This window comes from Scleropages formosus, chromosome 14 (genome assembly GCF_900964775.1).
Source record: "Scleropages formosus chromosome 14, fSclFor1.1, whole genome shotgun sequence".
Classification (NCBI taxonomy): domain Eukaryota; kingdom Metazoa; phylum Chordata; class Actinopteri; order Osteoglossiformes; family Osteoglossidae; genus Scleropages; species Scleropages formosus.
In genome coordinates, this window is record NC_041819.1 from 10,022,305 (window position 1) to 10,046,083 (window position 23,779).

Sequence of the window (23,779 nt, forward strand, 5' to 3'; positions counted from 1 at the left end):
AAGGACCCTCGTATTATGTCAAGGTTGGATAATTAATTATGTAAATAACATGTAAGTGTGATTACTGAAAATATACATTTAAAGGCAGCATGAACAGTCAGACTGGCAGAAAGCATGTTTGGCTGAAATTCTCAAATGTATTATGTGTCTGCATGCTTTGGTGTGATTTATGTCATATTCATCTAAATGTTACACTAATTAATGGAAAAGCATGACTTTGCACATGTTTTACTTTGGACATTGTTAGTCAGTCTAAAATTGGAATTTTCTGTATGGGAGTATTTCTTTCCAAAATATTTAAAGATGGCCAGGCTTTGTTAAGTAAATTTTTTTTTTTTTTTTTTTGCAGCAGATGCATGACATTAAAAGCGCTGTTTCAGGCAAGGAGGGTAAAATATTCTAATAAAATGAACACCACAAATAAAATAATTGGACCACCCACAATAATTCTGTGTACATTGTAGTGTGTACTCTGAACTTTAAGATGTTAAACTTATGTTACTGTGAACATTTTTTGGAGACATTATTTTAAGATTTCTTTCTATTCGACAAATGAATATACTGTCATATAAAATGTGATGTATATATGGTTTGTTTATTGCAGGCTAGCTTTTCATTCCAGAAAATTACTGGCCAGCAGTATTTGCATATATGTCTTGTGAAATACTGTGTATATTGCTGATTTTTAATTGCTTTCCTTAAAATTATATACAGTATATAAAAGTGTGAATGTTAGTGTTTACTTTATATTGACCTCTGGAAGCCAAAGAAATCTGTGTAATCATTTCTGCACTTTTCCGAATGCTTCATTTCGGCTTTCATTTCATTAGAATGCTGGGACGTAATGGCCTTTCAGACTTTCTGGAATTATAACTTATGATTTTTTTCATTCTGATTTCAGAAGGGGAGTAAAAACACCTCTTACAACTTCTGCTGTATTGTTCTGAATATGTCTACAGCAAAAATGTGTGAAGTTCAAATAGTTTTCCCTTCACATATCTGAGGATGTTGGTGTTAAATCATAACTGAAATATATCTTGGATTCAGTGAAATTGTTCTGGTCGCCTGTTTCTATATAGCACTTGGCACTGTTTTAGTTCAGCTATTTAAAGTGCTAACACCACACCTACTGAATATACATTTTTTGTGCCAGGCTGCATTTTTCTGATTTGCAGCATTTCTCGAGTACAGCTCTGCCTCTAAAATTGCCAATAAAATACTCATTTCAAGGACAAATTTTATTGTGTACGGCTTTATGTAAATGTGGATTTTTCCTCTAACTTACATTGCTGTTTGAGGCCATAATCATTTTGTCTTTCCAGTTTGTTTTGTTAAACTTCAAAGTCTGTGGTGTCTGTATTTTATATTTTATGGCTATACATTGAAGGGGATGCAGTAGTGCAGTGGGTTGGACCAGTTCCTGCTCTCCGGTGGGTCTGGGGTTTGAGTCCCGCTTGGGGTGCCTTGCGATGGACTGGCGTCCCGTCCTGGGTGTGTCTCCTCCGCCTCCAGCCTTATACCCTGTGTTGCCGGGTTAGGCTCCAGCTCCCCGCGACCCCGTATGAGACAAGCAGTTTCAAATGATGTGTGTGTGTGTGTGTGTGGGTTCTACGTTGGCAGTGTAGGTGTATTCTATTCAAGTGTTTTATCTACATAATCCTATGTAAGTTCACACTGACAGAGATGAAGACAACTTTGTATTTTACTGTTACAGGACTGCAGTGCTTTATGTGCTGTTTATTTACCTAAGCAGAAGGGCACCACCCCCAGGTGCTCAAGCTTCCAGGTTCCATAGCGCAACAATGTGTTTCAGGTGGATTGCTGATTCTATATTGTTGTTTGTTTGTGTGTGTTTGTTTGAATGACTGTTTGAGTTATTGCCCTTCACAGAGTTGGTATCTCTTCTAGAGTGTACCCTGCCTCACACCCTATGCTTTCATGAGAAGCTCTGGACCACTGCTGTACTGGACACCTGTTATTCATGATGAATGATGATGATGATGAATTACCTAAGTCCACGCCCTTGCTCAAGTGTACTGAACTGAGTGGTTACTCAGTAATAGTTTCCTTCCCAAATCAAAGAGATCATACATAGTATGAATTGAGAAATACCTCTGAGTCTAAACTGACACCGAAGTGCTGACTGAAAGACCCGTGACAACAACAGAATGCTCCCTGTTGCCATGGAGCTGGGAGTACCTGAATGCTGTGGGCCACAGCGGGCACATTTGCCATATGATCACTGCATTCATCATCCAGTCATCCTTTTCAGACATTGTGCTGAAGGTAGCCTGTGGCTGGGTTGTCAAGAAAGGAGGCAAGTTACTGATGCCAAGTTTTACAGAAGCAGCAAAGGTATTAATGGCAGAATTGATGTGAACAACTGTAATGATAACACAGGAAATTCACCTCTTGGGGCTGCTTAATCTCAGTTTGCGTGGTAAACAGCGTGGTATGTATGAGGGAGGTATGGTATCCAGTGTGGTACAAGATGTATGTGTGTGTGATGTTCTATACATGGTGGTGTGAAGTGTTAAGTGAGGTAAATGTTGAAGTGTTGTGTTCGGTGTTTATTTTCTGTCCATTTGTGCATATGTTGTGTCTACTAGTGTATTCACCTCACTTTAACGCAAGTTAAAAGACTGATATCATCAAAATGGGGCAAAAATTGTAACCTAGGTAGTTCTGGAAAACAGAATCAAAATTCGAGTGCGATGTGGCCAGCCGTAGCAATATACGTCATTATCTTCTCTGTCATTTTCCAGAGTCTGATAGGCAAACCAACCAGTCATGTTGTGTGAAATGGAGTCAGAAATATCCCATAGAACTGAAGGACTCAAGCCTCATCTCTGTCAGGCAGAGTTTTATGTTCTGTTATAATTAATTTACCCTTCATTGGGAAATTAGTTTGTCAAGTAGAAAATGACTAAGTGAAATAGAGACTTTCCTCTGGACGATGAAGTTTAATGAGTTTTCCATTCATGGGGCCGGGGGGGTGGAAGGATGAATCTTGCTTTGGTGGTTATTGCTATTACATGTATATTTACATTTATTCATTTAGCTGATGCTTTTCTCCAGAGCAGCATACATCTCAGAGAAATACAATATGTGCATTACATTAGGTGAAAGAGAATGCATTTAATTATTTATTAATATGAGTTATTAATATATAGGCATATTATTAATTAATATAATCAATTAATATGAGAATGATGGATAATCTGAAGTCAGTGCCTCGAAACCTTAAGCTTACAGTTATCACTCAAAATCATGATCCTCACATAGCCTGACTTCATTGAAGGATATTTTAGAGTGAATTTCGACATTGGCCTTAGTGGTTTTTGGCAGAGCTGATCTCGTGATTCATTATACTTGTCTGAGCTGCAGTCAAAATTCTTTCATTTAAAAGTTATTAAACAAAATGCTTCAGCTGTGGGCTCTCAATTACAACTGGTTCTAACTCATAATATTCTCAGAATGTCTTTGGCATGCTGAATAGATCTGACATCATAGATTATTCAAAAAAAATGAGAAGGAAGCACAGAAAACTAGAAACAAAAATAATGTGCACAAATTAGAGAGTATGCTTTCAGAGGTTAAGAAAGAAAGCTTCCTTGCATTTTTTTCTCCTTTTCCTTTTTTTTATAAAACATGCAAAGAATGCAGAGAGACCATGCAATGTGGAGTATGAACTCCAGTTTTTACTCCTTTACTCATATTGCTTAAAATGCAGCAATTCTCAATCCAGAAACTTGTGAATAATTAGTGGTTTTACTGACATGACGTAAACATGCAACACAGTACATTAGAAGAAGCGACAATCGTGTTTTAATATTGCGATGTTTAATATTACCAGCTTGTGCATAGTCCTTTTGTTTGCTGCACAAGTTATAACACTTGGATTAAATATGTATTTGTGTGTACGGAAGAGGAGCTGCGAGAATGGCAAACTCTATAGAAGAAAAAATCAGTTAATTTAGATGCAGTTTAGCAGATCATTTACCATACAGTTTTTACCAGCCCATGGGAGCTTGATGATATGTCTGAAATACAGAATTTCAAATTCTCTGTAATGGAAAACCTCAATACAAAGATGAATTTGTTCTGTAAGAGTTTGTTGTGATGCAGAGACACATCAAGAGAATATAGGAAAAACATCAAGAATACAACACACACATAAAAACAAAATACAACATATATAGAAATAAAGTCCAAGAACCACCTTGGCAGTCTAATGTGAAGTAAATTCAAAGTTACCTTTCTTTACTGAGACTTTATAGGGAGATGATCATGAGGGTTCTTGAGAAGGATGAGAAATTACAATAATCTAAGGAGAGGTAGGGTGTACCCTACATAGACTCCAGTCCATTTTAGGGCAGTCTACACACATTCATGTACTGTAGGTAGTTTAGAGTTATGAATCCATGTGAAACACATGTATTATTACTGAAGTGATTGCATGCCGGCAGAGAGGTGAGAGGAGGCTGAAATTCTCAGAGCTGTTGAGCACCACAGTAAGTGGTGTAGTTGTAGAGTTGCAGCATCGGAACCATAGACTGCAGGTTTGGATCCTACCATTACTTGTAGTATCCTTGGGTTAGGTCCTCGTCCCGCATTGCTCAAGTAAAAGTTACTCATCAGCAAAGTAAAGTGAATGTAAGACTGCAGAAACACCTCGTTTTCCTACATGCCCTCCGTGAGAGTGCCTAAGGTTTGAATTTGACAGCGGGTTTAAGCACCGTAGTCACGGATCCTTAGAAATGATGTTTCAGTAACGAGACCAGTTCCTACTACACGACCGTTTATTTTGCGAGATCGAACAGCTTCCAAGAAACATCAAAAATATTGGTTGTTCTTCAGCAGCTAACAAATGTCAAAGAATATATTTAAAATATTGTTTCGTCTTTGTGTGATGAATTGTTTTTTCTTTACTCTGTGTGCTTCTCTTGGTATTTATTGGTCTTTACTGCACCAGTTACTGCTGATCTAAAATAAAGTAGATGCACATCTGTTCCCTGCTGGGTCTAATGGATGTAAGTTTAAAAGCACTGTTATATATTTGCCTAGTACTTTCATTTAAAGCAAACAAGTTATCAGTATGGCTTAAAATAGCAGTATAGGATAATTACCAATTTACATTTTAAATTTACATTTGTTTATTTAGCACACACTTTTCTCCAAAGCGACTTCCAGTGAATTCAGTTTCCATGTGTACATGTCTCAGTAGGTCATCGTAAGTCTTTCATAAAACCCAGTGGTGTAACTACTTGTCAGATATCAGGCGATAAATATTAGCAAAAGTACGAAGTGGTGTTATATACAAATACTCAAGCGATATCAAGCTTTCTTGAAGACTTCTAGTTATGTCTGTGGTTAAAAAAATCAAGGTATCATAAATATTGTTACAGTTGGTTATCTATGAAAATATTTGATGTTTTCATAATGGCAATCACGTCGTGTCTTTGTACCTCGTTTCCTGTATTGCTGCCATCTGCGAATGGTCTCGACAACCATAAACCGAGCCAGCACTGCAGCTGGAGAAATACTTTATTGCCCCATGATGTCTGGGAGGCTTTGCCTCGAGCCCTTCACATGTTTAGCTTGTCCAGTGATGGTTCCATGCCCCATCTCATCAGGTGGCACCTCCCACAAATGCAAGTTATCAGGTGGAAGAACGCACAAAGTACATCTTCAGCTCCTGCGCATCTAGACGACTTTTGCGGCCTTCCTCTTCAGGGCGCCTACATGCTACAGGCCCAATTCAATGGCTTCCATGCAAAGCGCATTGGCAAGAGAGAGGAATCTATCCCAGTGTGGCGGCTGAAATTGGACAGCTCCCGTTGCTGATCCTGACTGACCGTCCATGGTCCTGTCCATGGTGCTGAAACACTCTGTTCTTTCTTAGACTTCAAAAAGTTGCAATGCATTTAATGTTGATATATTGCAACTGTCAGATAATGCATTTAAAAGGATAGGTAATATATAGGCCAAACACTGAACTGGCACCAATGAAAGGGGGAAGTTACCATGGTGCAGAGGTACATCGCTCCTAAGAGAAGAGTCATATTGCTGCTGGACCAGAAACAAGCTCACTGAAGAAGCAACAGCATTACAAATGATTCAACTTTTCCTTTAAGTTACAAATGACAAATTCATTCTGAACTGAATGGTTTTTCTCTTTTTGTGGCACACCATATACACATCACACTTCAGTTACAACTAGTAAAATATATTCGTTTTTTGTTTGTTATGGAACCGGCAGAGGTGTGGTGGTGCAGCGGGTTTGGCCAGGTCCTGCTCTCTGGCGGGTCAGGGGTTCAAGTCCCGCTTGGGGTCCCTTGCGATGGACTGGCGTCCCGTCCTGGGTGTGTCCCCTCCCGCTCCAGCCCTGCGTTGCCGGGTTAGGCTCCGGCTCACCCCGACCTGGCTTGGGATGAGTGGTTTCAAACAATGTGTGTGTATGGAACTGGCTCTTGTCTTTGGTTTAGGGTTTGACAACTGTAACTATAACTCCCTCGCTGTGTCACCAATGAGATCGCGGGCAGTGCAAGGGGAACCTGATCTCTGCGTGTGCCAGCCTCGTTCGTCATGTGCCGAACCTCAGATGTGAATCTATGGGAGCCGCACAATACCTTAAACTCGTAAGGTTTTTTTCATGCAAGTGCCTTTCTCAAAAACTTTTCCAGTCACTCTGGCATTGTTGACAAATGGTTTGTTCTCAAGCCACAAGCTGAAAGAGGAATAAGAAAATGTCAGAATGTATGCCAGCTACCAGCACAAGTGTAACCAGTGAAATTCTGAAAGTTCCTTATAACCTGGGTTTTACAACATAGTCTGTCTTCCTTCCAACGCAGCTTGATGTATTAGAAGTCAGAATAAATTATCCGCACGGTATCAAAGAACACTCCATCTCTCCCTTGCTGAGCTGACTGCTCAAAATTTTATTTTATGCTGTCCTCAGCAATAGTCAAAGTAACATAAATTTATGATAGGTTTCATTTTAATTAAGTTCATTGCTACTGTGCCTTAAAGCAAGATACACACACAGTGGCTGAAACGGCTTGTTCTGAGCGGGGTCCCAGCGAGCCGGAGCCTAACCCCGAGGCACAGGGCGCAGAGCTGGAGGGAAGAGGACACACCCAGGATGAGATGCCAGTCCGTCGTAAAGCACCCCAAGCAGGACTCGAACCCCCGACCCACCAGAGAGCACCACCGTACCCCCCAACTAAAGTAAGATATACACACACATTTTCAGAACCACTTGTCCCATATGGGGTTGCAGGGAACCAGAGCCTACCCAGTAACACAGGGCATAAGGCCAGAGGGGGAGGGGACACACCCAGGACAGGACGCCAGTCCATCACAAGGCACCCCCAGCAGGGCTTGAACCCCAGACCCACCAAAGAGCAAGACTGTGGTCCAACCCACTGCGCCACTGCACCCCCTAAAGTAAGATAATTAATCCAAAATGCCTATTGGATTTTCAGTAAATATTTGTCTGTGTAAACTGTAGATAGTTTGAAAGACCACAACAAAACAAGTAGTTAACTGTAATTAACATTTACGTTGCATACAGTAACTTATTTCCCAACATGGTTACAAGCTGTGTTCACAATATTTCTGGACTGGTCAGTGCAGCTGATATGTGTTTCCATTTTACTATGACTTTTTATTCAGATTATTTTTATCACACTTTAGCACATACAAAGACACACAACATTTGACTATAGAAAAAAATGTGTCGGTTTGTGGAACTCTATGAAGAGAACTACAGACCACTGCTTTACACTGCATATTCAACTCCAGCACCTATATTCTATTTATAGTGCATTTCTTTGTTGGAACTGGAGCACATATGAGAGCAGTTATGTTTCATTGCCTTAGTGGTCTGCCTGTCCCTTTATAGCTAAGAAAGGAAGACTGGTGTCCGGATGGGTAAATTTGGGATGGTGGAGCTGCTTATTATAAGGGGCCAGATATCTGACAGCTTATTACTATATTTGACCATGAGAGATTTGATTTTGAAGAAAGCATGAATAAGGAAATGGGACTTTTCTTTTCCTCACCTTCAGATACCTCTGTCCAGACTCTAGAATGTCTACAAAGCACAAGACTGGAATCACAGATTCACTTACTGCGACTTGAAGGCAGAAGACCTGCATGAGTGTCCGGTGCTCACTGTCTGGGGCAAGGAGCTTCAAAGTGTAGGACCCAAAATTACTGAACTTTATTTTCATTGTTTGTTTTAAGAAACTGAAATAGACAGATTTCTGATTCACCCCATCAATACATCTGAGTTGTTTCTTAGTACAGCATTGTGCTTTCTTATGTTATTTCGGTTTAGCCTGCATTTATCGCTTGCTTTCAAACAAACAAAATAACAAAAGTGGAAACAAAAAGCAACAAGTATAAAATAGAATGAGTGGCACAGCAAGTAGCGCTTCTGTCTCACAGCGCCTGGGTGGTGTGAGAGAACATGGGTTCAGTCCCTGCTCAGTCTGTGTGGAGTTAGCATGTATTCCCTGTGTCTGCATGGGTTGCCTCCTGGTGCTCTGGTTTCCTCCCACACTCCAAAGACATGTTGTTCAGGTTCCCCATAGTGTGTGAGTGACAGAGAGAGAGAGAGAGAGAGTGTGTGTGTTCCACTGGTATATGGATGAGTGACCCAGTGTAAGTAGTGTATCTAGCAGTGTAAGTCACCACAGTGAATAATATGTTTGGGCTCATAACACCTCATAGAGTTCATTGGAAGTTACTTTGGAGAAAAACATCTGCTAAATAAATGTAATGAAATGTGTCTATTCTGAGAATGGAATTTGTTCTTGAAGAGCGTAGTTTCAAGAACATGGAAGAAAAAAAAAACCATGAATCAAAAAATAAAACTTAAGGCCATGTTGTGACCTTAAAAATATAAATTGGAACAGTGACAAGCAACATATTTTAAATAGCTTTTAAGCGTTTTCTTTTTTGGTTTTGTGTTTAATAGACACATTCACATTTTCATTCCAATTGTTGTGTCTTTGTTGCAGGAACTTTGAAGTCAATTATGTTGTTCAGCTACAGAAATGCTGGGAGTGAATGGCAAATGTGTGCAATTTTTGCTTATTAAACAAATGATATATTGTCAGCAACAACAACTCGCCCCTTTTATTGAAGTCTCTAAAGAAGACAACTGAAAATAATAAAACTGAATATTTTTATTTAACAAAAAGTTTAACCTAAAATGAGAATGAGTGCTTTTTAGAAACAAGTTCTACACCAACGGTCAAATAAAACGAGAGACGGAGAACGGAAAACAGCAAATTATTTGTCAGATTTTTGAAATTATTTTCGAACATGTCAAACATGCGCTGTAGCTGCAATTCTTAGGGCAGAAGTGCAGCTTCAAATTTCATCAAAGGTTTGGCAAAAAAAAAAAAAGCATGAACCTCACACTTGTTATGAAATCCTCCTTTATCAACGTGAAAGAATCCCAGTTCATGTCATTTCCAGAGCCAGTTCTCTATTCTGTGTCGCTAAGCGTGGCCACAGAACAACGCCTTGTAGAAATCAAGACAGACTTCTTATTTATGGGAAAAAGACAAAACGCTACTACACAGCCAGCCTCCGCCTTGGAAGGTGTCCAGATTGATTGGCACATTCATAGCGGCAAAGCCGAAGCGCCGTTTGATATTGATCTGAAACGGAATGAGGTCTCAGATAAAATTATGGATTTAATAGGGCATTACAGCCAGATGCTGGGGGCTCAGAGTGTTCCACCCAGCGCTCCATAAATCCCCGCTAGATCAGGCCCATGTCCAAAGTCCCGTCCAGATGTCAGCACCCTAACCGCGCACCGCAGGGTGCAGCCTGCGCGCTCATATTCAAGTGGCATGTGAACACACAGCTTGTACTGAGTCAAATACATTCTTTTATATTATACTCCTAGTTACTAGTATATATTAGTCCATATGTACTGGTTGAGGGCTGGTAATTAGTCCTGCTCTTCACATTTCAATATCAGTTCATAAACATCTGAATTTTAAAAAAATGTACATATATGTGTATGTGTGTGTATATATATATATAGCTCTTTTTTTAACAGGGATATGTAGGTTTACTCTTTGTTTTGCTCCATTTAATATATGGGTCTGAATATTATTTTCTTTTTGATGTGACTGAGACAAAAGGGACATTCAGAACTAAACTATCTTAGTTTTTTAAGTCTCTTTTGATTTTCCTTATTCAGTAGTCCCTCCTGAATGACCATTTCACTAAAGAGCTCTTTCAGCAGTTCCTTCTCTTGAATGTTCATAAATTGGTGAGTAAACAGAAGGAAAGCAGTTGCTCTACCTATATCTCTGTTTCTCTAGACAGGATCTAGAAACTGAAGTGCAGAATACTAGTCTTCATTGATCAATTAATAAACTTCTCAGACATTTTTTTGCTATTTTTTTTATGCCTATATACAAGTTAAAATGGCTTGGAATCCCTCTGTATTTGGTTTTTCTCTATTCGACCTTATATGAACATGCAGTGTGTAAAATTTTCTATTTCTCTTACCTAGCTTTATTTGTTTATTATTATCGTCTGGAACTTAGCAAGGGGCAGTTCTCGTTCTGTTCAAATTCACCGCTGATGTTCTTTCAGCTAAAGTGACCATGCTTCAGCTTAAAGGTAGAAAGCCAAATCATCCACTTGTAGAGTCTGAGTGGGGATTATAAGTACTCCAATTAAACTCAGAACTTGAGTTAAGATCAGGGGTAGAAAGTACTGTAGGGGTAAGAGCTGCTCCCTTACATTTGAATCCCTACTCCTGCTGTAATACCCTTGACCAAAGTGCTTTGCAACATTTCTCCAGTAAAAATTATGTGGTTTAAATCCAGTATTGCAATAAGTAACTTTGGACTCTCATGTCAGCTAAATATATTAAGTACATAATGTCCCATATCTTTGGAATGTAACACACGCTGAGGGAAAATAAACGTTTAAAAATTTTAATGACTGAGAAAAAAGCCATTTCTATGAATAGTCTGTGTGGCGTTTGCATGTTTTTCCCCAGACTCGACAGTTTCCTCCCAGAGGCTAAAACACAAGTGAGTCAGGTGAACGGGTCACTAGACTGAAAGTAGTGCGTATGAGTGGATGAGTGTGCATGCAATTTACCTGCAATAGGCTAGCCTCCTGTCCAGGGTATACCCACCACTTACATGATGCTTTGGGGATAGCCTCCAGGACAGCCATAACCCTAAATTAGGATGAGCAGTTATTAATAATGGATGAATGGATAGTAGTGCCATCTTGTGGGAACCATTCAAATCCATTTTCCAGTTTTCATCTCTACATAACTGAAAACACTGAGAAAGTCTTCAACCGGAACTTTCCTTGTACTCCTTTCACACTTATTAAAACTACAGGTTTTAAATCATTGCTTCTTGGAAAATATTCATTCATTCCCTCATTCATTCTTGTGAAATTTTTAACAATGCAAGTTGGTAGAGTGTAGAACATAATTATCATCTTATATTCACCAAAGACAATAAATAATATTCTTTTATGTTGAAAGTACTGATGTTTTTCAGTGATTGTGACCAGCTTAAGTCATTAAATTAAAGCACTGAGAACTACTTTTTAGAGCTAAAAAATATATTTTTCGAGCATGCCTAAAAGGTCTCCGAAGTTTACTTTTGAAAGAATAACCCAAAAAGGGACAATACAGCACATGTACAGTCCCTTGGGATGGTTGTTTATGCTAAATAATTAGAGTTCATCCATGAGTGCCTTCACCACTGTAATACATACATAACAATGATCAAATAAGATGGAACACATTACAAAAATGACTGCTGAACTATGTGGCATGAAGAACTGCTTGAGAACACGGGATTATTGCAATTCTTATTACATAATCCTAAATTGAGACAGTCCAGCACTTCTTTACTGTCTGAGTACATTTTGCTGGCATCAACTGGCCATGTAAACACAGATTGCTTTCCCTTTGCAACAGAAATTTCAGAAAATAGATGTCAGGAAAATGCAATAGAAAATAAACTGGAAAATGTTTTTATCTTTGAAAATTGATAATCATTTACAGCACAAGGAACCAGCGTATGTTAAAACAATAAGTACAGTGGAACCTCGGAACTCGAACGCTTCTGAACTCGAACAATTTGGAACTCGAGCAAGTTGTTTGAGAAAAAAATGTCTCAGAACTCGAACGAAATTTCGGAACTCAAACCGATGAACCTTTCAGGCTAAAACCTGTCGGACACGTGACGCATCTTTTTTCCCGTAAAACAAAGGGTGCATTATGACTCGGTATGAGTCAGTCTTGCCTGAAAACTTGCGGAGTGAACATCTCCCCGAATCGTGCTGTGAATTTCCATGTGTTTTTTTTATATCTTATATTAAATAAGCCATCATGGGTCCTAAGAAGGTTACTAGTGAAAGCAATCAGCCAAAAAGGAAAATAGTGAGAGCCACGATAGAGGTTAAAAGGGAAATAACTGAAAAACACGATAGATGGAGGTGTTCGCGTGGTTGATCTGGCTGCACAGTATGAAATGCCTAAATCTACGAGTTGCACTGGGTTTTACACTTTTTATACATGGTTTTAGCATCAGGTATGTATGAATATAAATAGGCAATCATTTGGGGGTCTGGAACGGATTAATCCAATTTACATCATTTCTTATGGGAAAAATTGATTCAGAACTCGAATGCCCTTCTTCAACAAATTAAGATTGAGTTCCGAGGTTCCACTGTATACCTTTCTTTAAAATTTTCTGTATAATTCATCACAAACTATATTTACAACATTCACATGCCTTAAAATATATATCTTATATACAGTACTTTCATATATTTTAAAGCATATTGTTTTGTTTAAAAAAAAACACAAAATAGATCAAATTTAGCCAAACTAAAAAATGTATAGCTTTATAAAACTTTACAGAACCATAAAAAAGTAGTATCAAGAACATGTAAAGAGAACAAATTAAAAAAACATATTAAAACCTGTTCAGTGAAAAACAGCATACTCAAGTCCATGTGTGGAAAATGTATTGTGAACTCTGCAGATGCACTACAGGCTGCAATGGAACCAGGTCATTTCAGATTGAGGTACTGTGGCAGAATATTGTTCCAGAACTGCTGGGATTCCTGAGATCCGCTGTCACTACTGCCCAGTCCTCCTTTGGCATGAGACCTGCTCCTCTTTGTCTCACTTTTTTTGCTTGGGACTGCTGCTTTGGATTTCTGAGCCTGTTTTCTTTGGTTTTTCTTCATTATTGACTTTGCCTTGTGTTCTTCTTCTTCTTCTTCTTCTTCTTCTTCTTCTTCTTTTTCTCCTTCTTTGCTGGTCTCATTCTGATTACCTTCTTCTTCCTCCTCCTCCTCCTCCTCCTCCTTCCCTTTCACTTCCTCTTCTTCTTCTAGCACTTCACTACCATCCTCTCTTTCTTCTTCTTCTTCCTGTTCTTCCTCCCCCTCTTCCTCCCCCACAGTGTCATCCTCTTCTTCCTGTTCTTCTTCACCTTCTCCCTCTGCTTCATTGATATCCTCTTCCTCCTGTTCTTCATCACTTTCTCGCTCCTCTCCACCCTCTCCTAATTCTTCATCTTTTTCATCTTCCCCTTTGTGCTCCTCTGCACTTTCTTCATCTTCTTCCTCTACCTCCTCCTCGTCAGCACCACTTTCCTCTTTATCATCTTCTTCACCTCCATCTTCTTCAACACCACTCTCTTCTTTGTCATCTTCTTCACCTCCTGCTTCTTGACCAACATCACTTTCCTCCTCAGCTGCTTCCTCATCTTCAAACCCACCTTCTTGTTCCTCATCTCGTTCATCTCTCTCCTCCTCTTCAGCAACACTGTCTTGTTCTTCATCTTCTTCTCCCTCTTCAACACCGCTTTCATCTTCCTTTTCTTCTCCTTCATTTTCACTTTCAGCCACCTCTTCCTCTTCATCTTCAGACACCTCTTCTGACTCATCTTCCTTCTTCTCAGTCTCACTCTGTGATTCCTCTCCACTCTCCTGCTCTTCAGCTTCAATTGCTTCACTTTCTTCTTCATCTTCTCCCTCATCATCCTCACTCTCCTCGCTGTTCCCTTTCCTTTCACTGTCCTCTACTATTCCTTCTGCCTGACTCTCACTGTCTTGTTCCTCTTGTCCTTCTGTAACACTACACTCTTCATTACTTTCCTCTCTATCTGTTATCTCCTTGCTGTCCTCTTGGTCACTGGTACTCATTGCTACCCCACTGGCTCCCGCTTCCTTCTGATCATCTCCTAAATCTTCCCCATTGCTGCTCTTGGTCTCAGTTTCATACTCATCTTCATCATCTGCACCTTCTTTCTGTTCACCTCTTTCACTCTTGCTGTTCTCCTCCTCAGTTGATGGACCTTTGAGTGACAGCACACCATACTCCCTGGTTTCAGACTGTTCTGATCCATCAGTCTCAGGAGAATCTTCTGTCCTGCTGTGGTCTTGTTCTGACCCACTTTCCTCTTCCTCATGTTCAGAACACCTTGCTTCAGGAAAAATATTTATACTGACAGCTGTCCTCTTCCCAGACTTGGAGATGACTGACTCCAGTGACTGGCTCTGGAAGGAGTCTTCAAAGGCCCTTTGTTTTGTGAGACGATCAGGCCTACTAAGTTTCTGAGTGGAAATTTGAACTTTTTCAGTCTCCATTCTTGATTGCATTAGTGTAGTCGACATTTCAGTCAGCAAATGCACTGGACTCTCAATTCCAGCATCTGGGAGAAAGGAGACAGCTCCCCTGGATATATCTTGCCCTGGTCCTCTTACTGTCTTTGTTCCTACTGGTACAGCTTCAGAGACAACAATTGGTTCTTTCATCTTAAATTTTGTGGTTCTTTTCTCATCACCTTTTGCCTCCCTTTCCGCCAGTGGCCTAACCTCAGAAACATTTCCAGACGTCTCCAGTGTTAACTTGACACGGTTGGGGGATTTTCTCTTTGGTATAGGGGAAATTAATGAATGCCTTTTGTCATTTTCACCTTCAGTATTAGCAGTCAGCTTTCTTTTTAGTTCATGAAAAACCTGTGTAGGTTCATTTTGCACCTCTGTAACTTTGCTTTTAACTTTTATAGGTACATTTTTCACCCCAGCACTTTTAGACTCCTTACTTTCCACCTCAATTAGTTTTTCCTTTAGTCCTTTTAATGCATTTTCTTTTGTGCAGATGTTTTTAATCCCTGCTGGTTTGCTCTTCACCTCCTTAGGTTTGTTTTTAATTTTGGCAACAGTTTGGTTCACATTCAGATCTTTACTTTTAGCTTTTTCACTTTTGCTTTTGACTTCTATAAGTTTGCTTTGGACTGTGGGTTTACTTTTTAACTTCACAGATATGCTCTTAACATCAGGAGCATTGCTTTGTTCTGCTGGTTGCTTTCCTCTGTCTGTATAGGTTCTCTGCTCTTTCATCTGTTTGTTTTCCACCTCTTTTGGCTTAACTGGTTTAGACAGCACCATACTAGTGTCTTCAGAGTTCGTGGTCTGGGTATTTATATTTATGTCTCTGGTACCTGCCTTTCTAAGAGGCTGCGAGTGTTTGACGGTAGTGGTGATATTCTCTTGGCTGCTGCCACCCTTCCAGAACGTGCTGTGTTCAGAGCTCATTCTATGCTGTGCCTCATGTGGTGAGGATTTGGGTTTGGAGCCTTGAGGTAGCTCTGTGGGCAGGGGCTGTCGAATGGTATCATCGGCCCTCTTGTCTGGGCGCGCCCGCCTGCGCCCAGGGGGCCTGACGTATCTCTCCTCTGCTTTATCATGCTTGTTCACAACCCTAACATTCTTCCATCCCACCATAGGAAAGCAGAGGACAAAAAGAGGGAAAGCATTAGAGAAATGAGTGAACATGCTGAGCAGGCAGAGCGCTGAGCTCAAGGCTGAAAAACAAACAGAGAGATTGCAGTCAGTGTTAACAGGGGAGTCAGTTAAAGACACAGGGACTGACAACAAATACCAGGAGCCCTTGCCATAAAAATAAAACAGCCTTTGTCCAATATTAGTTGACAGTCTGTAATTTGAAGTAGTGTAAAATGGCAGACAGCAAACAAAATTGGAACTCAGGTGGCAGATATCTCAAGCTGCCAAAATTATCTGCCTTCTCCTTATCATTATGAAAATGCTCTAGCATGTCACTCTGTAAAAAGCAGTATTTTGTTTTTACAGTTCAACAGAGCATGTGACAACCTATGCTGTCATACACATCCACAAACTGCTGTAACAAAATATATGCTAGAAACCACTCCAAGTTTTCAAGCCAGTTTTATTTCCTGGGGCCAATCAAAAGAAATATTCATGTGCCCACATTTACAATACAACTGTAGTGCTCAATCTAGGGTAACAGATTCAGAAACATGTCCCTGTATAGGCAGTGAAGATAAATCATTAGCCTACCTTCTTTTTCTGACCTAGAGATAACGTCAGGGTCTTGTCTGCAACGTTCATCTTCATTGCGTGAGTATGGACATAATGGAGGCTTTTTGAGCATGTTAATACGTTAATGCGTTACAATATGTATTAATTATTAATTCATGAATATACAAATATTTATAAATATCTATATTGAACATATAATAAATGCATCAGAAAAACAAACATAACTGTATTTTTAATACAAGCACGCTTTATGAATTTTTAATTACTTTTTCATTAAGGACAAAGAAACAACATTATTGTTCAGTCTTCTAAAAAGTGAAACTAAAAAAGGTTGTGACATAAATTATCACAGGAATAATTTAACACCCTGAATGTCATCAATAATGAGATGTATTCAGTTTGTATCAAACAATAATAGGATGCATTCAGTTTTCTTCCTACCCAAGAGTCTGATTGGAATCCTTTCATACGTTGCACCATACTTGCATTCCCATTAGCCGCATGAAGAATATGAAATCACAGCTCCTTCAGAAAGTAACTACTTTACCAAATTAATAAGATCTACTGATAAAATGTGCACCTAAATGAAGAATAAAATTAAACAAAATGAAAAAAAGTTTGTCACACTTACTAATTTCACTCGATCAGTGGTGCCTCCTAGATCTTTCATGCTCTCATCATCTTCTACATTTTCTGGGTCCTGTTGTGACTCATTTTCTATAATTTAGAGGAAAGACAGGTGCTTAGCATTATCCAAACAAAAGGGAATTTTCTCAATGTGTTACCTCACACAACAGAACCACAACAATACAGCACAACCTCTACTCTAAGAGCAATTTTTTTTACAAGAAACCAAAAGACGATAAAGCTGACAACACCAGATTTAGGAGAGGCTTTCTTCCTCAGGTTGTGTAAGCCACTCTGCCTCTCCCTATCAGATGCTTCCTTAGCGGGTGGCCTTGGAGGAAAGGTGTAGCTGGCCAGGGGGAGGGACATGTTAAAGCAACCAGATATCCCATGTGGCAGAGTTCGGACCATCAGCCCATATTGTTCTGGAGATTGCTCCTAAACAGAATACAGATATAACTGCATATGTCAATAGAAACCGAATCCTGATATTTTTTGTAGCATCTCTTAGACAAAGGGTTTACTAAAATTATGATGTTTACATCCATGTTTTATGTTGTAGTTCACCAACATTACATTTCTATCAGCAACAGGAACATACCTGCTGAGCTTTATTAATGTTCCCTGCATTCACCACTGATTACAGTTGGCGGTCATCAGAGACATGTCTTCCTCAGTAATGCCTACCCTCTCTCTACGTCTGACCCGGGCAGATAGGCTCCTGTGGAGAAGGTGGTAGGTAGAACGTCCCCTTAGAAGATCACTGCAAGACTTCTCCAGGTAGTCCTCTGTAACGTCATCCTCTTCCAGTGACACCTCCCCAGAGTCCTCTGACCGGGGTCGGGCCAACACCAGCATGTGGCAACCTCCACAGGTAACCTGAGTTACATAAATATCAGCTCCATAAACTTTATACAACATACACTTGCGCTTGGCTACTGACTACTAGACATTTGCATTAGCATGATGTATGCAACATAGCTACTGATAATTGTACAAACATCACTTTGTTATATAGAATATGTCCAGTTTAACAAAACCCATACAAAAGCAACGAGCATCACTGGAAGCAGTGAAACATGAGACGAGACTTACAGACATTACATAGTACTTCAGGAAGCGAGGACAGAGTGTTGGTTTGAACTGATTGGTGAAGTTCTCCACTCCTAGACCAAGCTTCCCATGTCGTCCATCTCCAAATGTGTAGAGCAGGCCACTGTCTGGAACCAGGAAAACAAATGTATTTCTGATTTTACAGACAAGCAATGTTTGATCAATGTCTTGCTTCATGCATTCCTAATAATTATAATTTTGAACAGCTAATTTGAGGAGAAATTCAATGCACATGTTAACCAGTACGATCACAGACAAATTGCAGTATATGGACTAATTACCTGTAATGACAGCAGTATGGTTTTCTCCACACATCACTTGACTCACTCGTCCCTTTTGAAAGTGATCTACAAGCTTAGGAAGTTGAGCCTCAAAGATGAATGTCCCATGGCCCAGCTGCCCAAACTGGCCCATTCCGAAAGTGTACACATCATCCGCTGAGCAAACAAAAGATTGAGAGTCCCTCTGATGTCTGCATTTAGCAAGTTTGGTTGTTTTAAGAGCTTCACAATTTCCCAGCAGAAAAACACAACCAAAGCAGGTGCTGCAACCAATTGGCTCCTGCAGGCTCCAGTTGTGAGAGGGTTAAATGTGGCACTGGACTCCTACCTGTGAGGGCCACTGTGTGCCCTCCGCCACAAGCTACCTGGGTGACCCTGTCAGGAATACCGAGCACCAGCTGAGGGGTCCTGTGGTTATCCCACTGCTCAGGAGGCAAACCCAGCTTGCCACCGTCACACTCGCCAAATGTGTAAAGGTCCCCATCATCTGTGACACAATGGGACATGGGAAGTTTCATGAAGACAAAACTGTGTATGTTAACTCAGTGTGTTTTCTCAAAACCATCAAAGCCTTGAAGGACACAGTGGTTCATGGCCTCATACCAGTTACAAAGGCTGAGTGGTAGTACCCGCAGGACACCCAAGACACCGGCCTCCCAACTGCCACCTCGCGGGGTTCCAGAGAGTGACTGTCACTGCCAAGGCCAATCTGCCCCTCTTTATTGCTCCCCCACATGAAAAGCCTGCCATCTTCTACAATCACAGAAGTGCAAAAAACTTAGTGTCTAAACAAACATAGTATACAACTGCACTCCATCGTACAGAATACTAACTTCAAAGAATTCCCTTTTACCAGGAAGTGAAATTTTTACCTTAAATGTGAATTATGAGCTACATTGCATGCTAGCCACACTGCTGCTCTAACCCAATTCAGCTCTACAGAGCAATATTATCAGTTCCAGTAAAAGCAGCGAGCGACGGCAGAGGTCTTACCAGTGAGGGCTGCAGATGTGTTGGAACCGGCTGCCAGCATTTTGATCTGGCCTTTTCCTCTGAAGAAGTGAACAAGGTGAAAGGACACTCTCTCCCTGCAATCCCCCAGACCCAGCTGGCCTTCGCTATTTCCCCCAGCAGCATAGAGGTTCCCCTGTGCTGAAAGAGTAGCTATTATCCTCCAGTATACCCATCCTCCAACATTAGCCTCTGACTCACAGCACTGAAGTCACCATCTGCACTCTTACATGTTACATGCACTATTACATGTCTCCAATAATACTTAAAATTCTATAGGACTTTCGATTTTCTTAATATTAACACTATGCACACAAAATCATATGTAAACTGAGCTGTGCAAATCATGTTTAATTGGTTCTAGTAGTAAAATAATAAAGGGACAGTAAACTTACTTGTGTATACAAGCGTGTGATTTTGTCCACAAGTGGCAAGTTTCACTTTTTCAGGCTTCAAAGCTTAGAAAACAATTATACTTCTGATATGGTAATTGCATTTATTTAGACAAATACTATAAAAAATAAAGATCGTAGTCTGTCTGTGAATGTTTAATATTAATACGGTTACTTGATTTCAAATATAAATTTCTGTTTTTCAAATATTACATAATTCACAACAGTCACAGAACTTTCACGGATCTTAATTAAATATATTTTTGGGACACAGTTGCAAAATAAGGCATTACTGTACGATAAAGTTATCTTTTCTCTAGATTAAAAATGCTGTCTTTTCTCCAAATGACATGAAAAGCTATATGGAATATTACACCTTAGGCAACATGTAAGAAGGAATTCAAGATAACATGACTTCAATGAAATCAAATCAATTTTCTCACACATGGAAATGTTTATATTTCTCTTTCCTTTTTATGTTTCTTGCAATTTAATTTTTTAAACATATGTACAGTATGAAGTACAATTCAGGACTTTGGCAATTATATAAAATGTGTACATTTAATTGCAAATCAGTCTAAAAACAATTGTCCATTTACATGGGTTGCTCCCACTTTACTATACTCCACTTTAGATGCTCTTCTTTTTGGACAATTTCCTTCAAAGGCCATTGTACTGTACACATTTCACTAATTATGCCATTATCTGAAATATAGTAGCATGTGATAAAAAAGAGCATATACTTCAATATACATCTATCCTATTTCTCATATAGCCAAATCTGTCCATGTGAGATCTTGTCATTGAATTCACTGTAAACTGACTGTGATCTAATGTACATGGCTCTGGGGTAAAAAAAAACTGCCACATACACACGTTAATAGACTAGACGGCTGCAGCATTAGCCTTTTCTGTCTGCGTTTTGTGACCTTTCTGAAGATTATACAAGATTATGGACCACTCCAGATTGGGATTATAGATTGTACCACAGTGATAAATCTGAGCCTGTGTCTTTATCTTACCTGTTCATCAGCAACACTACACACCCTGGCATATGGAATACAATCAGCAAAATCATAAACGAACACGGATTGTACAATAATAATGGAGGAAACCGAACATCTTTACCTACTAAAGAACATCATCTAAAAACACACACAAATTGTCCATTTTAGGAAGGTGGTGCATTGCAGAACTTCCTGCAGGGGAAATTAAAGTACAGATGTAGTTTGACTAACCTTTCACACAAGTTGGCTTGTTCACAGTGCACTTTGTCCCCAGGCCCAGCTGTCCCCAGTTATTACTGCCAAACATAAACAGCTTTCCACTGTCTGCTGGGAAAGAACATTGGAAAGTATCCTTCAACGAGATACTGCATCGGTACACCGGGCCCAAAGTAAACCAACCGCATAGTGGATGGTGTAAGAGCTGAAAAAACTAGAACCAAAAAAGTATGAATGCGGTAAAACAGCCAGAACATTAAGTGTTCTCAACACTGGATGGTGTTACATCTAACTCTTTGCTACATCTTCTAGATCATCTGACTTCAACGTCCACTGTCGACAGAGTATCCTAAATCACGCTCTGTTGGTAATAGCGCAGCAAAAATATTATATATATATATAATATATATATATATATATTTTCTTGATTCATTCTCTTATTGCTGTGTCAAATTCAGTTGCTTGCAGAAGTACAGCTGGAGAAGACTAGTAGTCTACTGGTTTTGTGCATGAACAATAATGCCATGGGAGTAAACACAGAGATGTAACCGTGACCTGTAATCAGGGCCGTATGTTCATCTCCACAGCATATCCCTAGAGGTTTGTCATGTTTGAACCAAAATTTGGTGGGGACATTGTCGGAAAACTTGCTCTTTCCAAACGTGAAAACGGCTCCGGATTCTGTTGAGAGGGAATGGATGCAGAGAACAATTACACAGCATCTTTTAACATATTCTCGCATGCATGATGGATATTCAGCTGTGATTTATCAAGCAAATTTTGCTAAAAACCGGGATTTTACTTTCCACCGAGGAAGATTAGGACAGAGCCCAGAAGAAAGCGCGAATGCAAGTTACGTAGATGTACTATTTACTCTGAGGCGACGGCGCAGTAGTAGTGAAAAGTCACGTGCTACTACAGCTGACGGGCTGTTTACAAAACACCGCGCGCCTGTTTTATCATACACACGCCTATAATACTAAAGTGCTGCAGGAAAACCTGTACTCACCAGGGATGTCGTCTTCGGTCTCCCCTGCCATTTTAGAGATGATAAAGAAAGGAGCTCTGACGTGCCTGTGTGGTCGAGGCGAGAAAGACGATAATAAACCGGTCCCGTACACTTCGGCGGGGGGGGGGTGGCGTCACTGCCCACGGGTTCCAAGACGGTCGATTGCGTCAAGACGTCTAAAACCACTTCCATTTCTACTGGACGCCCGTTGGCACGATTGAAATACTAGTAACACTCTGTCCTCGTATACCTTCTCTGCTTTATGATTTACACAGTTGTACTAATACACAAATTAACAGCTTTATGACGAATTCAGCTAGGCTCCATTCACTACTATCGTCTTCAAATGCATTAAAGATAAACTAGTGTTTCATCCGTGTACATTCTCATGCAAGTACGTGATTTAGTATTTCACTGACAAACACCAAATTTCTGTTATCTTAAGGTAACTTATTTGTGCTTTTCATTTTCTTTTACCAGCTCACAAATCTAAAAAAGAAAAAATATATATTGTCCTCCCTCGGCCACCGTAGTGAACACTATCTAAACGAATTATCGGTTAATTAATAATGAATGAGCAAATCCTCGAAAGGCGTTTATCTGCGGTGCGCTGCATAGGCTGTGTGTGCAGATTATTCACCAAGCATCCTCCATAGACGGTATTAACGGCAGGAGTTAACAAATGAATCAGTACAGATGGGTGTGTTTCGTTTGTAGCATGAGAACAACTTCATAATCAGTACTGGTCGTGAATTTCCAGGGGTTTCTGACTTGGTAAACAACTTCCAGTAAGGATAATAAATTAAAACACTCCATAGCATAAGAATGGAATTGGCTGGCTGTGTGTCTGTACTACTGTTTCTGATCGCATGGGTCTACCAGTACAATATAAAGGTCTGTTAAAAAAAAAAAAAAAAAAAAATTTCCTGGAAACCCCCAAGATTTCTGGATTGAATAGTGAAAATATTATTTATTGCACATAGACCTTGTGGGCTTACTGGTACATAAACAAAATTGTCAAAGACAACTCAAAAAAAAAAAATGTTGGATCTTTATTTTTTATTTTTTTTTTTACCTTTTTTGTCACCCAGGCGGTTTCACATCGCCAGTTTGCCTGTAACTCTCTGAAGAGACTGTGGAGACTGACAGAACTATAAGCCTCGGGGCTTGAGACCCAAAATCAGCTGTAGAAGCAGTGTGGTGTGTGCAGGTCTTGTCATTCCATGCATACAGCTATAGCTGGGAGCAATAAACTAACCCTTTACATCTCTCTTGGAGCAGTCAAGGCCAGAAATACTTGCAGTAACTTCTCTTCAAACACAGACCCTACCCCCTCTTGTTTCGCAATAATTTATAAATTATACAGCTCTAATATGCGACACAGACAGGCAAATTTTGAAGAAGAGAGATTTTTTTACCCAGTTCAGGATGGGAAAGTGGCTCATTCCACATGCACTGAGACAGTTATGTCCATGTGAGGAGAGCTCTAGTTAATCTTCAAAGGCACAACTATCTTCATCTGTGGCATTGAATTGAATGGCATTTCAAAGAGCAAGGCACAAACCTTTGATACACTTTACAGCACATAATTTCCTGTGACATAAAATCAGAAAACAGGCCATCATCATGGCTGACTTCAGTCTATACAGAACATTTTAATCTCTAATACATTTACAATTATACTTCTGGGTCACGTCAGCTCTTGGAAGAACCATTATCATGTATCCTCAGTCG

The 23,779-nt window shown here is 39.8% G+C and overlaps 1 protein-coding gene across 8 annotated transcripts; it reads right to left on the reverse strand.

The window, feature by feature from the left end:
• Positions 1–13,035: 13,035 nt before the first annotated feature.
• Positions 13,036–22,211, reverse strand: LOC108920406 (X-linked retinitis pigmentosa GTPase regulator-like). Of its 8 annotated transcripts, none has more exons than XM_029258196.1 (14): positions 22,046–22,211; positions 21,592–21,717; positions 21,052–21,144; positions 19,817–19,879; positions 19,404–19,562; positions 19,014–19,163; positions 18,739–18,897; positions 18,411–18,566; positions 18,112–18,236; positions 17,704–17,895; positions 17,268–17,454; positions 17,021–17,106; positions 16,408–16,458; positions 13,036–15,798 (listed from the first exon to the last, which is right to left on the reverse strand). In XM_029258196.1, exons 1-14 carry the CDS (start codon positions 22,074–22,076, stop codon positions 13,087–13,089), a joined length of 4,290 nt encoding a protein of 1,429 aa, XP_029114029.1. In that variant the 5' UTR covers positions 22,077–22,211; the 3' UTR covers positions 13,036–13,086. The 8 variants fall into 8 exon arrangements, with proteins under 8 accessions (XP_029114029.1, XP_018584658.2, XP_029114025.1 ...); XM_018729142.2 differs by having other exon boundaries at positions 13,036–15,893; positions 16,408–16,489; XM_029258192.1 differs by lacking the exon at positions 22,046–22,211 and having other exon boundaries at positions 21,592–22,031.
• Between the last annotated feature and the right edge of the window lie 1,568 nt (positions 22,212–23,779).